The sequence below is a fragment of the Aquila chrysaetos genome, chromosome 16 (assembly GCF_900496995.4).
Source record: "Aquila chrysaetos chrysaetos chromosome 16, bAquChr1.4, whole genome shotgun sequence".
In the NCBI taxonomy this organism is placed as follows: Eukaryota; Metazoa; Chordata; class Aves; order Accipitriformes; family Accipitridae; genus Aquila; species Aquila chrysaetos.
This window is the reverse complement of record NC_044019.1, coordinates 27,080,146-27,097,894: the sequence shown is the minus strand read 5'-3', so window position 1 is coordinate 27,097,894 and position 17,749 is coordinate 27,080,146. Positions and strand designations below refer to the sequence as shown.

The following is a 17,749-nucleotide window of genomic DNA, read 5'->3' as shown; positions in this document are numbered from 1 at the left end:
TCACACTTCATATTTTATAAATAATTCCTCCCTCTAATGCCCCTTTTTTTCCCCTCCAATAAATTTTTTGAGGCAGATCACTGAAAACACGTTAGAATCAGACCAAGATGAAGATAATGCACTAACCCTTAATTTCATTCTGGCTTTCTTCTCTTTTTCTTTCAAGTTCTTTTCGATCATAATTCAGTCTTCGTAGGCACATAATGCCACACTGAAAACTGTTTCTGTTTAGAAAAAAAAAATTTTTTAGAAAAAAACAGATACAGAAACATTTATTGTAAGTTAGGTTCCCAACTTAAATCTATTTACCTGTGAAAGCTGTCCACCATTTTAAGTTGCCCACGCAGATCTTTTTTAGTTAAATGATCCAGCATTCGCGCATCAACAAGACATTCCATGAAATAGCTGCGATACTGAGGGAGCCCCAGACTAGGGAGCCATTCATTGCCGATCCACTCATGGTTCATATCACCATATGCTAACGTCTGTTTTTAAAAGATTAATGAATAAGCTTATTAAAATGAGAAATAAAAGAGAAAAGCTTTTTTAGACAACATATTTTAAAGAAAAAAGTAAAACAATGCTTACTTAATTCTTAAGCTGTAAAGATAAGCAAATAAAAATATTGAATATACATGTATGTTTTCTGAAGAAGTCAACCTCATGAAGAAAAGCAATTTTAGATATTCAGATCAGCAAGTAAAACTGACTTTATTTAATGTTGAAGAATATGAAAAAAATATGCAAAAACTATATAAAAATAAAAAAGACTAATCTACTGTTTTGATAGCAAGAGCCATAGAATTTCATTTTGTTAAAATGATAAAAAAACCTGTCTCTCTTGAAAACTGGGCGGGGGGGGATTCTTATTTTTCACATGACCATATATATACAGGATATAAAAAAAAACAAACAAAAAGCAACTGCAGGGTTTTTTTTTTAAATACTTAACTGTTTTCAGCAAGTGATCCCAATCAAGTAAGCAAAAAAAAGATAAAAACCCACTACTGAAGAAAAAGCAATTCTAAATGCTAGTCCTTATCCTAAAAACAAAAAACCCCAAACAAATAGAACAAACAAGCAAACAAACAAGCAAACCCACAAAACCCCCACTTCCTTCACTGTAATTTTGACCGGCAAATCAGGCATTTTTTGGAGAAAACTTATAAAAATAAGAGAGTTTGAAACTATGCATCTAATCATTCCTTGAACAACAAAAACCAGCAGTTCTTTTTTTTCAAAAGTCAAGGGTAATAATTCATTTTTACTGTGCAATTAAAATTCAAAAGCTTTATTTCCCCTCTAGAGGAAGCTTTTTCTAGAAAGGAGCAAGGTCACATAGAAATGCATTTCTTCAAGCCATCGCTAGATAGCAGACTGAAAGAGCATGTTACTCCTTTAACAGAGAGACAAGCTATGATTGTTACCATTGACGATCTGCACGTGAGTATCTGAGATGTAGTTAATGGGACTTAAACAGGTTTAGGCTGGAGGGCAGCCAAGCAAGAAGAGACTATACTGTTCAAAGATACAGGTCACAGGCAAAGCCTAAGTTTTGTTTATATCCCTGTATAAAATACTCGACTATCTCAATACCTGAAAATACAATTAGGATTTGTCACCACTTTAAGGGAAAACAATTAATCAAGGAGGATTACAGAATTAGTGCACAGAAATCTGCTTAACTATCTAGGCTCAGTATGTCTTGTAGCACACCTGTGATAGCAGCCAGGTTGAACAGGGACTTTCTGCACATGGCAGATATTCTTGTTGAACTTCTGGCTTCCCAGAGCGCCATCCCCCACCAAAACACTCCACACTTTGTCATGAAATAATTTTAAAATTTGATCTAGTATGTTCAATACATAGAATACAACAATGCTTATTAAGAAAGAGTAACTACATTTTGGTGATTCATAAGCTAGACGATAAATATTTCAGAAAAATAATGACAACAAAGACTTCTGAATATTCTTCCCCCTGACAGCCCTATTATTAAAAATCTTTATGCATAGCTTTTTTTGTCATGTACTATGTAACAAAGTATTTCACAAGTTTTCAATGATGAACCACCAAATCTTGGAAGTTGTAGAAAATATTATAATATTTAAATTGCCTAAATATAAAAGTGAATCTTCCAAGCATGTATGATACAGAGATAATAAGCCTGTAGTATCCCCCTCTCCCAATCCCCAAGCCACACCAAGAGTCACTAAGAGAAACTGCTATAAAGGAAAAACAGATTCTTTCATGCTCTAATTATTGTGACAGTTTACATATAGTCTATAATATTACATAAAGTTTCCAACCTGAGCCCAGCTTCCCTCCTCATCTTCCTGTTACGTGGTTAGAAAAGCAAAAGAACACATACATATTAGTATTTAAGTTTAGTAAGAATATCAAAGTTAAAGACGCACTGCAAGACTCTAAGTCTACTGCATACCAAAAAAATCTAGATAAAGCAAGCATCATGCATTGTAAAAAATTATACAAGGCACTTATTTTGTATGAGAGGTTGCAAAACCCATCTACTGATTAAGTTTTCTGGAGAAAAGAAATTTCTGCACAAATAATTCAATTTGTCTATTAGTTAATCAAATCAGAGCTCCATTTTACAGATTAGAAAGAGTTTTGTTTACAATCTTATCAATGTTGATTTTTTTTCCCCTTCTGGAAAAAAAAACTATCAATATGCAGGTTACAAGGTTAATAGTTAGAAGAAGCAATGATCCACAATTTTAATGCATTAATGTGAAGGGAAAAAAAAAAAGAAAAAGAAAAAGAAAAAAAGACCAAAAGGCACTTGATTCAAATGTTCAGAAAGTGGGAAAAGCACTCTAAGGAACAGAAGTGGCAACACTGTAAACTAACCGTTTGTTGTGTGGCTGTAAGATTTTCCATTTCTTCATGTGTTACCCAGACATTTCCCGTGGTCTAATATGACCCCACAGGGAACCAATCCCATCCAGTGAAAGGAAAGCAGTAACAAAGAGGAAAGGTTGCAGAACATATAAGCAATCGGTACATGTAAGGAGCAGGCATGGGCAAAAGCAATGGTTTCTAAAGTCTTAAGTATAGGTATATCTATTGAAAGTAATGGCATGGAATAAAAGCCTATTAACATGGATCACTTTTCTTCAAAGATATTAACAAAATTGAATGAGATAAACAGCTTACACTGATGTAATTAATGGGCAAACACTTGACTCTGCTCTAATCTGAAAAATGCATTTGTAGTCTAATACGTAACCCCAGGAATCTCAGAAATAACTTTAGAATGCAGGGCAGACAGACTCATGAGAGGGAATTCACGCTAACCTTAAGTGTCTAAATTTACTATAGTATAGAGACAGGTGGACTCCTAGTTTATGTAGTCTGTATCATTATCTGGAGTTAATGGCCTTATACATGGATTAAAAGAGCCTCCAACTATTTTACAAATTTCTGTATGCACATGCGTGTTTCATCTGTGTTATAAATTCTTCTGAGGCCAAAAGATGAAGCAAATAACATGTACTCTAAATATTTTGGATTATATACTTACACTGATATATACTTCTCTTTCCCTTAAGAAAGACAATGTAGTTATTCCTTCATTTAATTTCCATGAAAGGAAGAAACAACCTATATTTAAAACATGTGTTCGTCTACAATGTAACGTTTCCAGAAATTCTTATTTGAAGCTCAAGTCCTTTCAGTTACATGGTTATGGTAGAATTTTTGGAAATTCTAATGGTTCTAAAAGATGTTTAATGCTAGGTCACTTTCCTTACCGTCCTTGAGGTGGGAGGGGCAGATGGACTCGTTAGTGACATGATTTCCTGAATGGCCAGCCTCAGCTTCAGTCTGTGCAGAGGATTACTAATTCCAATTTCACGCTGTATTTCTGTATCAGACAAGGCTGACATGATAGCACCACTTTTCACATTTGCTCGGCAAGCAGCCACATACCAGGCTGGCATCCCAACCCACAGCTGAAACACAAAAAAAAAAAAAAAGGAAGTAAGCAGGATCTGGAAAACATTCCTGGCTCCAAAACCTTAGATTCTTTAGAAGTCTGTACACTGAGGGGGTTTTTTTAATTATTTATTTTGGAAGCACCACTTACCTCCAACCACACAACCACAGTAGGCCCATCCCACTGTGCAAAAGGCAAACCTTGTCTTCTGGCTTCCTCTAGCAACTCATGCCTACAATTACAGAAATAGCTATTAATAACAAAGAGAAACTAGTTATAACTAGATGTTACCATTTAAACACTGCATTCAATTTACTATCTTCTTTCCAATAGTTCGCTTTCTCCCTTTCTCAGCCTTATATGATATACCCACTAAGGCAGCCACAGCACACGTACAAGGACTACATAGTGATGTAAGGTGAACCAGATAGGAAATTTCAGAGTGGCAGAGATGCTGGATCTTGCCTTTCAGAAATTTGTGTCTGAAACTGCTACTGATACTCTAACCAACACTGCCAACACAAAGTGAAGATGTCAGACTTATTCGTCAGTCAGATTCTCAGTCACTGCAATTTTCTGTTCAGCAAATTAAGTCTGAACCAAAGTAGTCATTTTTCCTCAACGTGCAGATTTGAAACCTGTGGAAACGTATGAGTACATCAGATACCCATGCCATCGAAACAGTACTGTCCATCAAGCTGTCGAGGCTGGAAACTGGGACAGTAATCATTTAATTGGTGAATTTCAGTCTGCAACAGTGAGCCTGTCAGAATTTCAGGCATAGCTTCAGACAACCATTATATTCAGAGACCCACACTTTGGCAATTATATTCTGAAAGGCTATGTAGTGAAACCCAGCTTTCATCTCCTATGATGACACCATTTCCTTTGTTATTCTGAAACAGAAGAGAGTGAAGTTTAATATTGACAATTCAGCTTACAGAAACAATGGAAGCTCACAAGATCCCTATAAATAGCTGCCAAAAATGTTCGATAAACCAAGAGAGAAAAACTAGTGTTGCGGGTACAAGCATGCAGTGTTGCTTGGATACGTCTGTGTGGAAAAAAAAAAAAGGATAAAGTCTGAAAAAAGTGTATTTAAGCTGCCTTTGAAAGCGGGTCGTATATGGTTAAGTCTCCACTCGCTCTCCTCAGAAGTTTAGAAAAAAACAACTTCATCTAACTGGACAATTTTTACTGTTTAATGCTTTTTATTCATACCTGCAAGTGTAGAATTAAGAAGATAAGCAGCAATACTACAGTTTGAAGATCCTACATTATATATTTATCATTTTCTCACAATTTAAACCAAACAAAATCTCCCTGCCTTCAGAACTGTATAGTTGAATAGATCCAAGATCATAAAATATTTAGAAGTTACAGATGTTAAAAAACTACCACACAAAACATCTTGAAAAGGGGTTACTGACAGACTAGTAGCTTTCTTTGCTACTACTGCAAAACAGATATGCAGTATTCGGCTCTTTTAGACAAGCTAGCATACCTAGGATCCTCATGTTATATTGGTAGATAACTAAATATAAAAATATAATCAATTCAGTAATAAATAAATATACTAGCAACTGTTTTATCAATAGAGAGTACTTCTCCACCTGCATGGCAATAAACTCCTATTGCCCTAGAAGAGCCTCCCAATACTTTATCCTAATTAAATGTACTGCCCAGGAATGAAAAAAGGGGAGGAAGGAACTGCCAGATAACTTCTTAAAAATAATCATTCTAATGTACCCATTTTAAGACCCAATAATTAAGGTGGAAATAGTGTTCAGCAGTTAGCAGCTCAATAGCTAGATTTATTAACAAAGAAGAGAAGACCGTAAGAGCTAATACATATTTGTACACTTCAAAAAGATATATATAATTCTAAATTAGGAATAAAGGATGAGCTATTTTCCTGCTACTGCAGAACACATGACATTAATCCCACAAATCACTAGCCCTGAACACATTTAGCTTTGTTGCACTTTGTTCATTAAAGATTAAAAAATGAGAAAAATAAGTTAGCAAGATATTAAAAAAATACTGCTTGGTAAGAACAGAATAAAATGCTTAATACTGTATTTGACACAGAAAGGAATACAATGTTTTTTCCAAGTAGTTTAACTTCAAATTTGGTGTCTTTGTCTTCCTTTTTGGTGGTTGTGGTAACATGACTGTGCAGTGGGGGAGGCCCGCTAGTGATGAAAGAGCACAGACATGCCCAAAATAGCCTCTGTTTTGACTAGGGTGACCCAACAAGAGCATGCGATCCCTGCCTCTCCCCAGCTTATAAAGCTGCTTGGGGTATTGTATGTAATTCAGAGAATTGGAGCGTAATTTCTGGTAGTTTTATAAGTCTCCCTGTGTACTTCACGTTAACCATGAAACAGCAAATCATTTGGAGATAAGCAGTACAGGGAACATATCAAAAGCATAAGGTGAGGTTATGATGCAAACTTTAAACTCATGCTGGTATTGCATGCAGAAAACAATTGTGTGGCTGGAAGGAAGTGTTACGTGATGGAGGCAAACATGTAGAAATAGAAACAAACCAAAAATGTTTATGAGATAACTTTATGCAGAAATTATTCAATGGATCCAAAGAGGAACACATCCATGAAGTAGAAAGTTAATTGTGGAATTTGTTCATATGCAAGAAGAGATAGAAACTTCCTTGCATGGGGAATCATTAAACTGAAAGCTCAAGACAACACAGGGACAAAACATCTCATGGGAAGAATTCAAAGGCAGCTGCTGTTTTATCTGCAAATGATGCAAATTTTCCTATAGCAGGGAACTTCACTTTTCCAGCAATTCCATTCCAACTTTACCAAGAAACTTGCTGCATTCCAGCAATACATGATCAGATTATGTAAAGATCACAACTGACATGCCGGTTTAGTTTCACAGGCCATCCAATTATACCATTTAAGAAGTGGGTGCAAAATCCAGCCTCATATCTTAGTGAGGAAAAAAAATACTGCACTAGTGTTGGCAGTGTTAATAGATGGTATAAAGCTGGCACTGTGAAGGATAAAAGAATGTCAGAGGAGTAGCTGGCTACTGCAATAACCCTTAGGTGACAAAACCAAGGGATAGATGTCTACAGACTTAATAAAAAGTTGGCTGAACGTCACTTGGAATGGGAGACCAAATGTGCTGCTGCAAGGGGAGAAACACTTGTTGTTAGACATGTTCAAAAGGCATCTAATGCCAGCTGTGGAGAACAAAGAAGTTGTGGTCATATGGGATGAGAAATGATGTCAAAACTGCAGGTGCTTGATGTAGCGAACACACAAGGCCCTTTAAAGACCATCTGAAGTATCTGTACTTAGAATGGCTCTTGGCAGGCAAGCATATGCTAACGCCACAAGGAAAACAAAGCAGCCTGGAGCATCATCACTTTGTCACTGGATTAAGACAGCATGGGAATGGAAAATCCAGAACTTGTAGCCAAAGGGGACTGCTGTATTCCAGATTTCTTGGATGGAACTGAAAACAACTGATTTGGAAGAAGTTCAGAGTAGAGAAAACACTGTAGAGAAGGTGGTGAAGAGAGTGACAGTGATGGAAACAACAGAGCTGCAAGGTGTAGAAACTGAAAGGCAACAGTAGTAAAACATGAGATAAAAATAGACTAGTTTCAGGCAGAGCATCAGTGGAAAGTTAATATCGCTATTATATATTGATTTCAGGTATGTAATAAACTTTTTGTGTATAACTTTTTTTTAAGAAGAGTTATCTTAAATTTAGGGTTGCCTTCCTTTTTGATTAATACAGTATTAAGTTTGTTGTGTTGTACACAGAAAAGCACAAATACAGTTGTGGCAAACTGTCAATAGTACAGCTCACGAAGATGATGAACAGCATGAACAAGACACTAAAACCAACTTAAATTTAGTAAACAAAGAGCAATGGTTTTGCAGAAATACATCTACCTTGGAAATGAATTGCCACAAATATCTACTATTGCTAAACAATTTCAAACCCCAAATTACAGAACTAATGCCATCTAAGTAGGGTTTAATATTTCCATTATAAAAATTCACACCATGCAAATTAAGACAAGACATTGAACTAGCATTCACACTGAACTAGATGACACTGGATTTATTTCAGCAACACATTTTCACAATAAATTCTTTTGAATCTAGTATCTCCTCTCATGATTACAATTTTTTGAAAAAGTTAGAGCTTTTAATATATTGCTAAAAAATCCAAATGAGATTTATCATAATTTCACAACAATCCTAATAAAATAAATACAAACTTACCCTGATTTTGCACTACCACATCAAATGGTAAACAAAAGGAAAATAAAACAATGAAGGAAAAATATAAAACTAGGATTAAACTGAACTCAAAGGCATACAAAAACAGACAAATAATGTATACTGTAATTTCGTTCTGTAACTATAAATAGGTTTTTGTTAGTAAAGACATTGAATACTGCCCTCAGCCTGTTTGTGTGCATGCATGCAGAAATCAGAGATAAGCAAACAAATAGGGATTAGAGACAGCTATAAATAGAAATAGCTGCCATTGTTCCAAGCATTCAGGTAACTGGAATTTTTTGCTGAATACAGGATTTTATAAGTGAACAGTCAGCCTCGAGAATTTGTTTCACCACCACCCTCCTCCAATATCAAAGTGAAAAGCAATTCAGAGCAGTTTTATCACTTTTTCGTAATGAAGTTCTCAAGAAGGCAGCAAGGGATCTTTGATACTTTGTGATAATATTGCTTCCTATCTTCAGAATACCTGTCAGGATTCTGAAACAGCTGGATTAAAGTATCTTGCTGGGATTTTTAAAATGGTAAGATTTATTTCTCATGGAAGTTCAAAGGGCTCTGCTGCTGCTCTCAGCAGTAAGAGTAATAAAACTAAACATTAGGATACGTGTCTTCATCAACACATTCCTGTTTCATACCCACTTTCACTGAAATATCTGAATTGTAGATACCTTCCTGTGAATAAGCACATACCCATATTTAATAGCTAGGCAAGGCAATTTCAAACTAAAAGTTTTCATTTGTCTAATAGACACACTTGCCTTTTAAGCAACCAACAACATGCAGCCATGAGGTATACTTTAAGTAATATCCGGAAATTTGAAAGGCAGAATGTTTACAAAGAAAAGTCATGATTTATCTGCAACTGCATTTTTTGTATTTATTAAAGCAAGACAGTATAGACTGTTTTACTGTAGAATTAAATTTGTTGCTGGTATTGAGAAAGATCTATATTGTTCAAAGAACAGGCCTACCACTATTTAGATATGACCAGACTAGAACTATTTATTCAACCAAGATGTGGTATGACTTTAAAGATCTGTAGAAAAGGGAAAATACCAGATCATAATAAGGTACGATTGCCTTCAGTGTAAGAGTCTGAAGAAAAACAGCTGAGTGTTCTGTTATACAAACAAAACCACATTCCATTCTGACTTTTCAAACCAACACACTGCTGGTTTTCATTAGCAGTCACCAGGCATTACTCTTATTTGTTAATAGAGCTTAGGTACTGCAAGAAATCTCTCACAAAGAGAAAATTAGCACACTTTCTTTTCAACATTCACCATTCTGTCTTCAGAAGGCAAGTAAAAAAGCAAGGCATGTCTGATCTTGGTCAGCTTTTTTGACACAGAGTAAAGACAGCTGAATAGAACAGAAGCAACAAAAGTTCAAGGTATATGGCTCAGCTTTGAGTGGAAAAATGCAAAGAATGCCTGATCCTATTTACATAAATTTGAGTGTTTCCTGTATTACCATATAAGTATCAAGTCAAGATTTCTACTAGTAGCGATATCTATTTTTCACCTATGATTATAGTCTTTGCTTCATCTTTTCCAAGTCTGGGAACAACAAAGCATGCAATAGATACTCAAAAGTTGAACAGTAAAGTAAAGATTTTCTTGGACACACACTGAAAAAATTCTCACGACTAGTAAAAGGTAACTGCGTATCTAGAAGGTGCCATAAAAAAGGAAATAGTCACAATTTATAAAAAAAAGAGGAAATCAGGGTTATATAGTGCAAGGAAAAAAGATTTCAGCTGTTAAAATGTACGAGAGAAAACATGAAGACAACCTTAAATAGAAGTGAAAAAATTGGTGAACACAGCAGCAGTTAGCAGCTGCAACACAAAAGGGAAGACTTTCAGTCACCTGCTAGAAAGGAACCAGCAAATGCTTACAGAAGGATGTCTGTACAGAACATCTCATGCTTTCACTCTGTCAACTCTTTCACACTCCAGAGCAAGTAACAGCCAGAAGCAACTTTGGGAAATCTTCCAAATGAATTAAACCCAAAGCAGGTACTAAATATAACAAATTTGGGGGAGGGTTTGATAAGAGTCCACTTTTATCTCCATGTTTGTTTATTACAGCATTTCATCAATAAATTTTCAGCATTGAAATTCATTTCAAAGTTACCACAATATATGCTACCATTAATGTTGTGGAAAAAAATAGTGAAAAATATTCTACAGAGGCTTATTAGCCATAGCACCATACTAGGCAAAAATACCTGAAAACAAAACAAAACAAAAAAAGAAAACAAAACATTTTTAAACAAAGCAATACCTTAACAACAGAGGATTAAAAATATTTGATAACTTACTTTTTCTGCATTTTCCTGTTTTTTTCTGCCTGACCTCCAAGCTTGCTGAGACCTAATGCATCCTGAGAGGAGCTATCTGCTTCTGCCATGCCAACTACAAAAAAAACCAAAACAAAAACCAGTCTTGTTATCTTCTCAATTCTGGCCAGTTGTAACTCAAAAATCACTACTGCTTTCTTGAACAAAACTACTCAATCCTTTGTAATACTACTGATCAGAAATGTACAAAGCCAAACCTCCAAGACCATCTACCACTCCATTCTCTAGCTGAACACATACCCATCACAACGGTGTATAAAAATAGGAAAATCAGATTGGTATGGACTCAAATAGGTGCTGTCTAAAACCAGCTGGAGTCACACAGAGAATCTCATATTTCAGCCACCTGTAAGGTGAATTATTAGTGTTCCCATATCACTTATGGTTGGTGTCAACATCAAGGATACTGCTTTATGCAAAGATTTACACAAGAGAGAAAGGTAACCCTAGTTATTTCCTAAGCCACCTGGGTTCATTTCAAGAGTTCCTTTGGGTACAAAGTGAAGACATGACTGTTGGTGTTAATACTAACAAAAGCCTCTTTCCCTTCTGAGATACAGTTTAAATTTTTGCTTCACAAAACAAGCCGTAACAGTTCAATAAGGTTCAGTAACCTGGCTACATGAGACTAAAAGACAGCAATACATGACTAGTTGAACTTGCATCCTACATTCATAAAAGGACCTACAGAAGATTCAGTGTCACTAGTTCCAAAAAATGCTGTACATAAGCATCAAAATAATCATAAATATGCACACACTGATACACACATCATAAAATTCAGTCTTTCACTCTCTTTTACTGTGCCAAAAAAAAAAAAAAAAAAAAAAAAAAAAAAAAAAAAAAAGAAAAAGGCAAACCAACCTTGTCCTAATGTTTCCTTGCTTGCTTGTCCAGGTCGTCCCTTTTCTTTCTTGCCAAACAAGCGGCCAATAGAGGATTTAATCCCCTTCTTTTTGGGGGCTTTATGAAGAGAATCTTGGCTACTATTACTGCTACTAGGATTACTTGTTTGCCCATCTTGTGAGCCTGTTGAACTTTACAAAAAAAGGAGTCATAAAGGAGCACATGTACAACAAATTCACTGGCATAACATAGTGAGAGACAAGTTCAGGTTTCTGTGCAAGTTAACGAAAGCTCAGTAACTCATTAATGACATCTAATTTCAGCTTTTAATGAGTCATGAAAAGAAACGTATCTACTAAAATACACGTCATTAAACAGAAAAAACAGTGGAAACAACTAAACCATGCAAGAAAGGAAGGGATATAATACTCATATACTATAGCATGTAACAAGTCAATTCTTACTTTAAGAAACAAGAATTCAAGTGTTTAAAGTGCAATTCACAGAGGCCAAAGTTGACAACACAATTTCCTGACAAACTGAGCTAGACAATAAAAGTTTGAAATACTTGAGTGGAATCCATCCCAGATATTTAGGAACTTTGAAAAGAACATCTGTCAACCAAAATGATGGTAATTTTGCAACTTATTTCTGAATTCATAGCTAAATTCCAGTCTATAAAAGAAGATTGGAATTGTACACCTTGCATTTCCGAAGCAAACTTAACGCAGACCTTGAGTACCAGAAGAATTCTTCACATAAAGCTATTTCTGATCATTAACAAAATCCGTATTCTTACTGTTTATGTAACATAATCACCCACTTATGTCTTCATACTCCGTACTTTTGAGAAACACTTCAATATCTAGACTAAAACCCTATAGGCTGAACAGCTTTGCAGATTTAGGATTTCATTCTGATAATCTGAAATACTAAGTTACTGGTAGGTCTGACTTATTCACAGCTACTTACTTTCTTATGTCCCTGATATCTTCATGGCTCACTGTATGCAAAGCTCCTTTTTGGACTCTGTCCAAACGCAAAGATCGAGGTGAAGAAGGTGGTGACGTTTCACATTTTATTGTGGCTTTATCATCTCGTACCTCTTCTCTAGAAGCTGGAGACTAATGGAAAACAAATGAAAACCTGAGGGGTTAGTTGGAAATGGCAAAACATGAATGCAATATCAACACTACACAAAATACTGAAAGGAAAAATCAATTGTTTCAGTGTTAAAGGATTACTCTTGCCCTTACCATTCTGCGGTTGCCTGGTTTTGGTTTGACTATTTTCTGGGGTTTTTTTTCTGGATTTTCTGTTACCTTCAGTGACAAACTACTAAATTTCAGTCTTAGCTAGTGAAATGAGCAAGTAAGCACTCATCTTTTATTCACTCATAGAGCTAAGAACTAAAGTAATGTCTTCACCACCATAAAACTAATATACCTGACTTCAGTTTAAGCCAGTGCAGAGACAGAAAACCAGAGGATCCTGTGAAAAGAAGGCATCCCAATTCTCACTGTTATGTGTTTAGACAATCACTAGCAAGATTCTATGAAGTCAGTTTCTACATACCTGTGGCTACAGTTTATCTCAAAGTTTGAATAACAGAAATTAAGACTTATCTGTGTGTACACTAACAGATCTTTAAAATTACATATTGTTTCATGAAGATTGCAAAATAGTGGTTACAAACAGAAAGCAATGCAACAGCCCCCCACACCAGCAAAAAAAGTCAAACAAGAAAAAAAAAAACCAAAACAACCCACAAAAAACAAGCCCACACTTATGTTAAGATGATAAACCATTTTACATTTTAATATCAAAGAGCATATAATCTTGCTTTATTATAGAGTTACCCTGCAAATGCTTTCTTTTATGTTCTTGTTATCCATCAATCAGTTTGGGGACAGGGAAGGAGATGAAGATGCACAACAGTAAATAAACTAAAGATTTTTACCTTTCTACGGTGTTTCCTTAAATCGCTAGGCTGATAGATGCATGCAAAGAAAAGAAATTTGGAAAAGCTGTATTTATTGTAAACTGTAGCACAGACTGAAACAACTAGTACAGACAAAACATATTAGGGAGAATATAAATAACAGTTACAGCAATGGCACAGAGAAAGGTACACAGTATGAAGTACTCTTCAAATCACAGATTACTTAAATGCATCCCTGAAGAGCAGAAAAGGAAGAAGAAAAATAATCAAGACTTATAGTTGGTTATCTACAAAAGTACCGTCGATATTTGAATGTATTAGTATCATAGGCAAATTAGCACACAAAATGTGCATTATCTTCAGCAAGAAAAGCAGTCAAGTCCATGGAGGTGTAAGGTGTTGCTTTTAAAAGGTGAGAGGATTTCCAGTCATATGTCAAGAACTTGCCTTGAACTATCCAACCTACATGGTAGACACAGCAGGCTTAATACATTGTGTGCACTAGACTCTTCTCACACCTTAGCGATTTCTGCAGTTGTTTCCTACATAGCATAAAAAGCAGCCATACTTCAAAAGACAGAGTGCCAACAATAGCTGATTTCTATACAGTAACACTATTCTGTTCCTTTTACTAAGTTTAAAGTGCTGGAATGTTTCAGCAAGAGTCTACCATCGGTTTTATTTTATCCTCCATCTACTGCAGAAGCCACTGTACCTCACTTCCTAGGTACTTCTCACCTCTGCCAGTGCACAGAGCAAGGCAGCAACCTTGATTCACGTAAACAAGTTATCAAGTTACTCTGATGCTGACAAAAGTTTAATTTAGATAATCTGTTTAACAGTTATCATCGCATTTGGCAAAACATTATTTCAAAAGGCTGTAACCAAAAATAAAGTCAGTCCCCTCTGAAGTTGGGGAATTGTGTGTTGTTCCCCTTCCATAAATGACAACTTTTAATAATTTTTTATGTAGAATACATGTAAACTAACTATGCAACATTACTATGTAAAGTTTTGTTCAATCTGACCGTAGAGAATCATAGAAGAGTCTGGGTTGGAAGGGACCTTTAAATATCATCTAGTCCCTCCCCAAGTTCTTCGACAAAGCACAGACGACTCATTTTACCCTTGCTGGGTCTTTCATCTATTAAATTTGATAACCCATAAAAATGAAAATATTTACCATATGAAATGAAAACTGTCCGCAAGAACTTGCTGTTCAAGAGAGCTCCAGGTTTCACAATTTATCATGTTGATGCTTTTTAATTAATTTTAATCATGAGGGGTTTTCCCGCTAACTGAACTGCCTCACACCACTACTGCAGTTAGCATTAAGCTAATGTTGCCATCTTGCTCAAAAACTAATGCAACTTTCTATTAAATCATCGAAAAAAATGCCACAAGAACTCATTCAGTCTGATAATTCATAATAGCCACTTTGAAAGTTTCTAGAAAGCTCTTGTTCTGTAATTCTAGAAGCATAGCTTCTTGTTTTCATGCTTTCACAAATCAGTTGCCAGGTACAAAAATATCGGACAAATGCAACTGCAAAAAACGTATCCAGTGCCTTTGATTCACAATTCTTATGATCTAAAGTGAACTCAATTACAGTTTACTTTTGTTCAATTACACTAGATTTTAATACAAGATGCATATTCTTCTGATCTAGTTTTTATGAAAATAGCTACTTAAATTTGTATATGGTTTTCTGTAAGAGAAGTACTTAGTTTAACTACTTATTACTGGGAAACTTTATATTCTAAAGCACTCCACATTTTGAAATTTGTTAGTTTCTGTAAAAGAAGTGTGCTTGGCCCTGGATATGTGGCTAGAGCTAGTATAATGATTTTTTATTTATTTATTTATTTAAATTCAAGAAAGGCAAAATGGTTCCATTTTACAAAAAAAATAGACTTTTTGGTATACATACACATCCATCTTAAAAAGCCAGCAAAAGTAGTTAGCCGAAATAATTATTTTTAAACACACCTATAAGAGACTTAAATGAGCCAAGTCAGTCATTTACAGTCCACCTGCTCTTACAGTGATGGATATCATCCCTTGTCTACCAATCGGTATGATATAGGCATGATAAAAGTACAGTAATCCAAGACAATAAGGTATAGTAAGTATGGTGTTGCACATACAACTAGTAAGTACAGTTTCCAAATACATATGCAAATTTGGAAATAAGGCTATATATATATATATAACTAAATTACAGAAGGAGCTCTTCCTGGAGAGTTCTTGCAAATAAATACCCATATCCAGAATGCTCCTTAATGAAAGGTATCCTAAATATGAGAAACTGTTAGGTTTGCTTAACATTTATGTAAAAACAAGAAAGTGGAAAACTTGTATCTTGTTTTTACAGATAGGTTTACAGGCATAAAGCAGCTCCTAGAAGTATTAATTTTTCTAAGCAGTCATAAGAATGTCAAAAGAATGGATCCATCTTTCCCTACTCGCTGAACTGCTAAGCCCAAGCTACTACTTCATCAGCTACTAGGTCTAACAGATACTTCTTTTACCTACCACTCTTAACAGGCTAAAACAAGACACTAGCACTCATTAATATTAAAACAGCTGTGATACCTTCATATTCTTCAAGATTAATGCAATATATGCAAATCACTTTTTAGCTGAATATTTAGTGGAATAGTGGACTGCTAAAAATAAAGTTTAAAGCAGAGGGAAAAAGTGGTTGCTGTACCAGGGGTTGAAAAGAAAATATTATTTCTTCTAGGAAGAGGAGTCAGAAGAAAGACCGTAACAACAGAAGGAATACTTAGGCATGAGATGTTGACCAAATAATAGACTTGAGTTCTGAACGTTTTTCCTAATCATTATGACTGTATCTTACACTTTTTATAGAAGTTGAAAGGGAGCAGTAGAAAAACCTAGAGAAAGGAAAAATACAGCTGAGTAAGAAGGAAGGGAAGGGGAAATCAAACAACCGACTTCCTAGAGGAAAGGAACACTCTTCCAAAAAACGAAAGTTAATGGATACTTACCAGTGTCATGATACCTAGTCTGTCCACTTCCCGAGCCGGACTATGTGGAATCCGCCTTGGGGTAGAGCGGCCACTGCCAGGCGGGGAAGAACCAGCAAGTGAACCACTTGCGTAGGGAGGAGGAATGGAGCTCATGGACCTGAATCGGCCATGGGCATCCAAACTTCCGCTACCCACTCTGCTTTCGATCTCCTCTGCACGCTGCTCTGTGTTTTCCTTTTCTTCTTGTATAAGTCTAAAAGAAAAAAAGTTTCAAAGGAACATGACATTCAAACAAGTACCATATAAACAGAATGGCTGACTCGGGCATTAGAAAGAAGCAGTACCTATCAGACAAAACAGCCACACTGAAAAATCTTCTAATCCAATCTGAAAAAAGTGGTAAACACTACAGCTATTACCACCATGCAGGGGTTTCTGTCAAACTAGTAATACACAATCCCTTCCATAAATAGGGCTGAAGACGAAGAACCTGAAGCAAACTCGTTACTTCTGTCAATCCCGCTGCCAGGAAACTGAATAGGCAACCACCATTTTCCAAGTAACCACACAAAAAGGATTTCTAGTGTCACAGAAACTCATTTTTACCAAAACCTTAACAGCAGATAGACCATACCTAATCTCTTTGTTGATTGCATCCAACTGTTCTTGAAGCATCATGGCCAAAGTTTGAGCATCAGCCTGACCACTTGGTGATAGCAGATCAACTGAACTGAATATAGTCTCCCTATCATCCTCAACATCAGAGACATCAACATCACTTTCAAATGCTTGTGCCACATTTGCCAATACACTTGCTTGCTGGGCTCGCTCCCAGTCCTGCTCGTTCAGAGTTTGAACCTAAGAGAATTAATTAAAAAAAAAAATTCCAAACTCAAATGGGAAAAACGTGACATTTCTACTGTTTTTCAAGATGTTTAAAATAATTTTTTAAAAGCCCACTTACATGCTGAATGCATCCATCAAGATAGCAATGTTTAGAGAAATGTAAAAAAAGCTATAATGTAGAAAACTTTGCATCTTACATTTTAGTCAAATTTAAAAATGGACAGGCCCATTGAATAAATTAAAACATCACATATCTTGGCTATATATGCTATAAATTAAGAGTAGAATTTTGCTATCAAATCCAATGGCTATTTTGGAATCAGGTTTATGTAATGACAAGTTATATGTCCTGAAAGGGACTTGAAATTGCTTGCAGAACAGTAACATGTTAATTTAGTGTATAGACACAAAAGTAGGACTGTTTTAAATTGTATTTTACAGGCTTATCATACTTAAAACAAATTGGACTTCAAAATGATAATTTTGCAATTACTTGCTAACA

At 35.5% G+C, this 17,749-nt stretch overlaps 1 protein-coding gene across 13 annotated transcripts in view; it reads right to left on the bottom strand.

Moving 5' to 3' along the window:
• PPFIA1 (PTPRF interacting protein alpha 1) overlaps nt 1-17,749 on the bottom strand; it is a 60,446-nt gene that overhangs the window by 9,427 nt on the left and 33,270 nt on the right. For 2 of the 13 annotated variants that reach the window (XM_030038997.2, XM_030039004.2), the window contains exons 15-28: nt 17,366-17,368; nt 17,036-17,259; nt 16,420-16,654; nt 13,424-13,453; nt 12,436-12,587; nt 11,482-11,654; nt 10,579-10,672; nt 8,233-8,244; nt 4,109-4,190; nt 3,774-3,974; nt 2,872-2,934; nt 2,310-2,336; nt 310-485; nt 127-224 (exon numbers count right to left, since the gene is read on the bottom strand). In XM_030038997.2, the coding sequence (XP_029894857.1) occupies nt 127-224; nt 310-485; nt 2,310-2,336; nt 2,872-2,934; nt 3,774-3,974; nt 4,109-4,190; nt 8,233-8,244; nt 10,579-10,672; nt 11,482-11,654; nt 12,436-12,587; nt 13,424-13,453; nt 16,420-16,654; nt 17,036-17,259; nt 17,366-17,368 (1,570 nt within the window). The remainder of the gene's footprint in view (nt 1-126; nt 225-309; nt 486-2,309; nt 2,337-2,871; nt 2,935-3,773; nt 3,975-4,108; nt 4,191-8,232; nt 8,245-10,578; nt 10,673-11,481; nt 11,655-12,435; nt 12,588-13,423; nt 13,454-16,419; nt 16,655-17,035; nt 17,260-17,365; nt 17,369-17,749) is intronic. The other 11 variants (XM_041129169.1, XM_041129168.1, XM_030039007.2 and 8 more) reach the window with 10 other exon arrangements.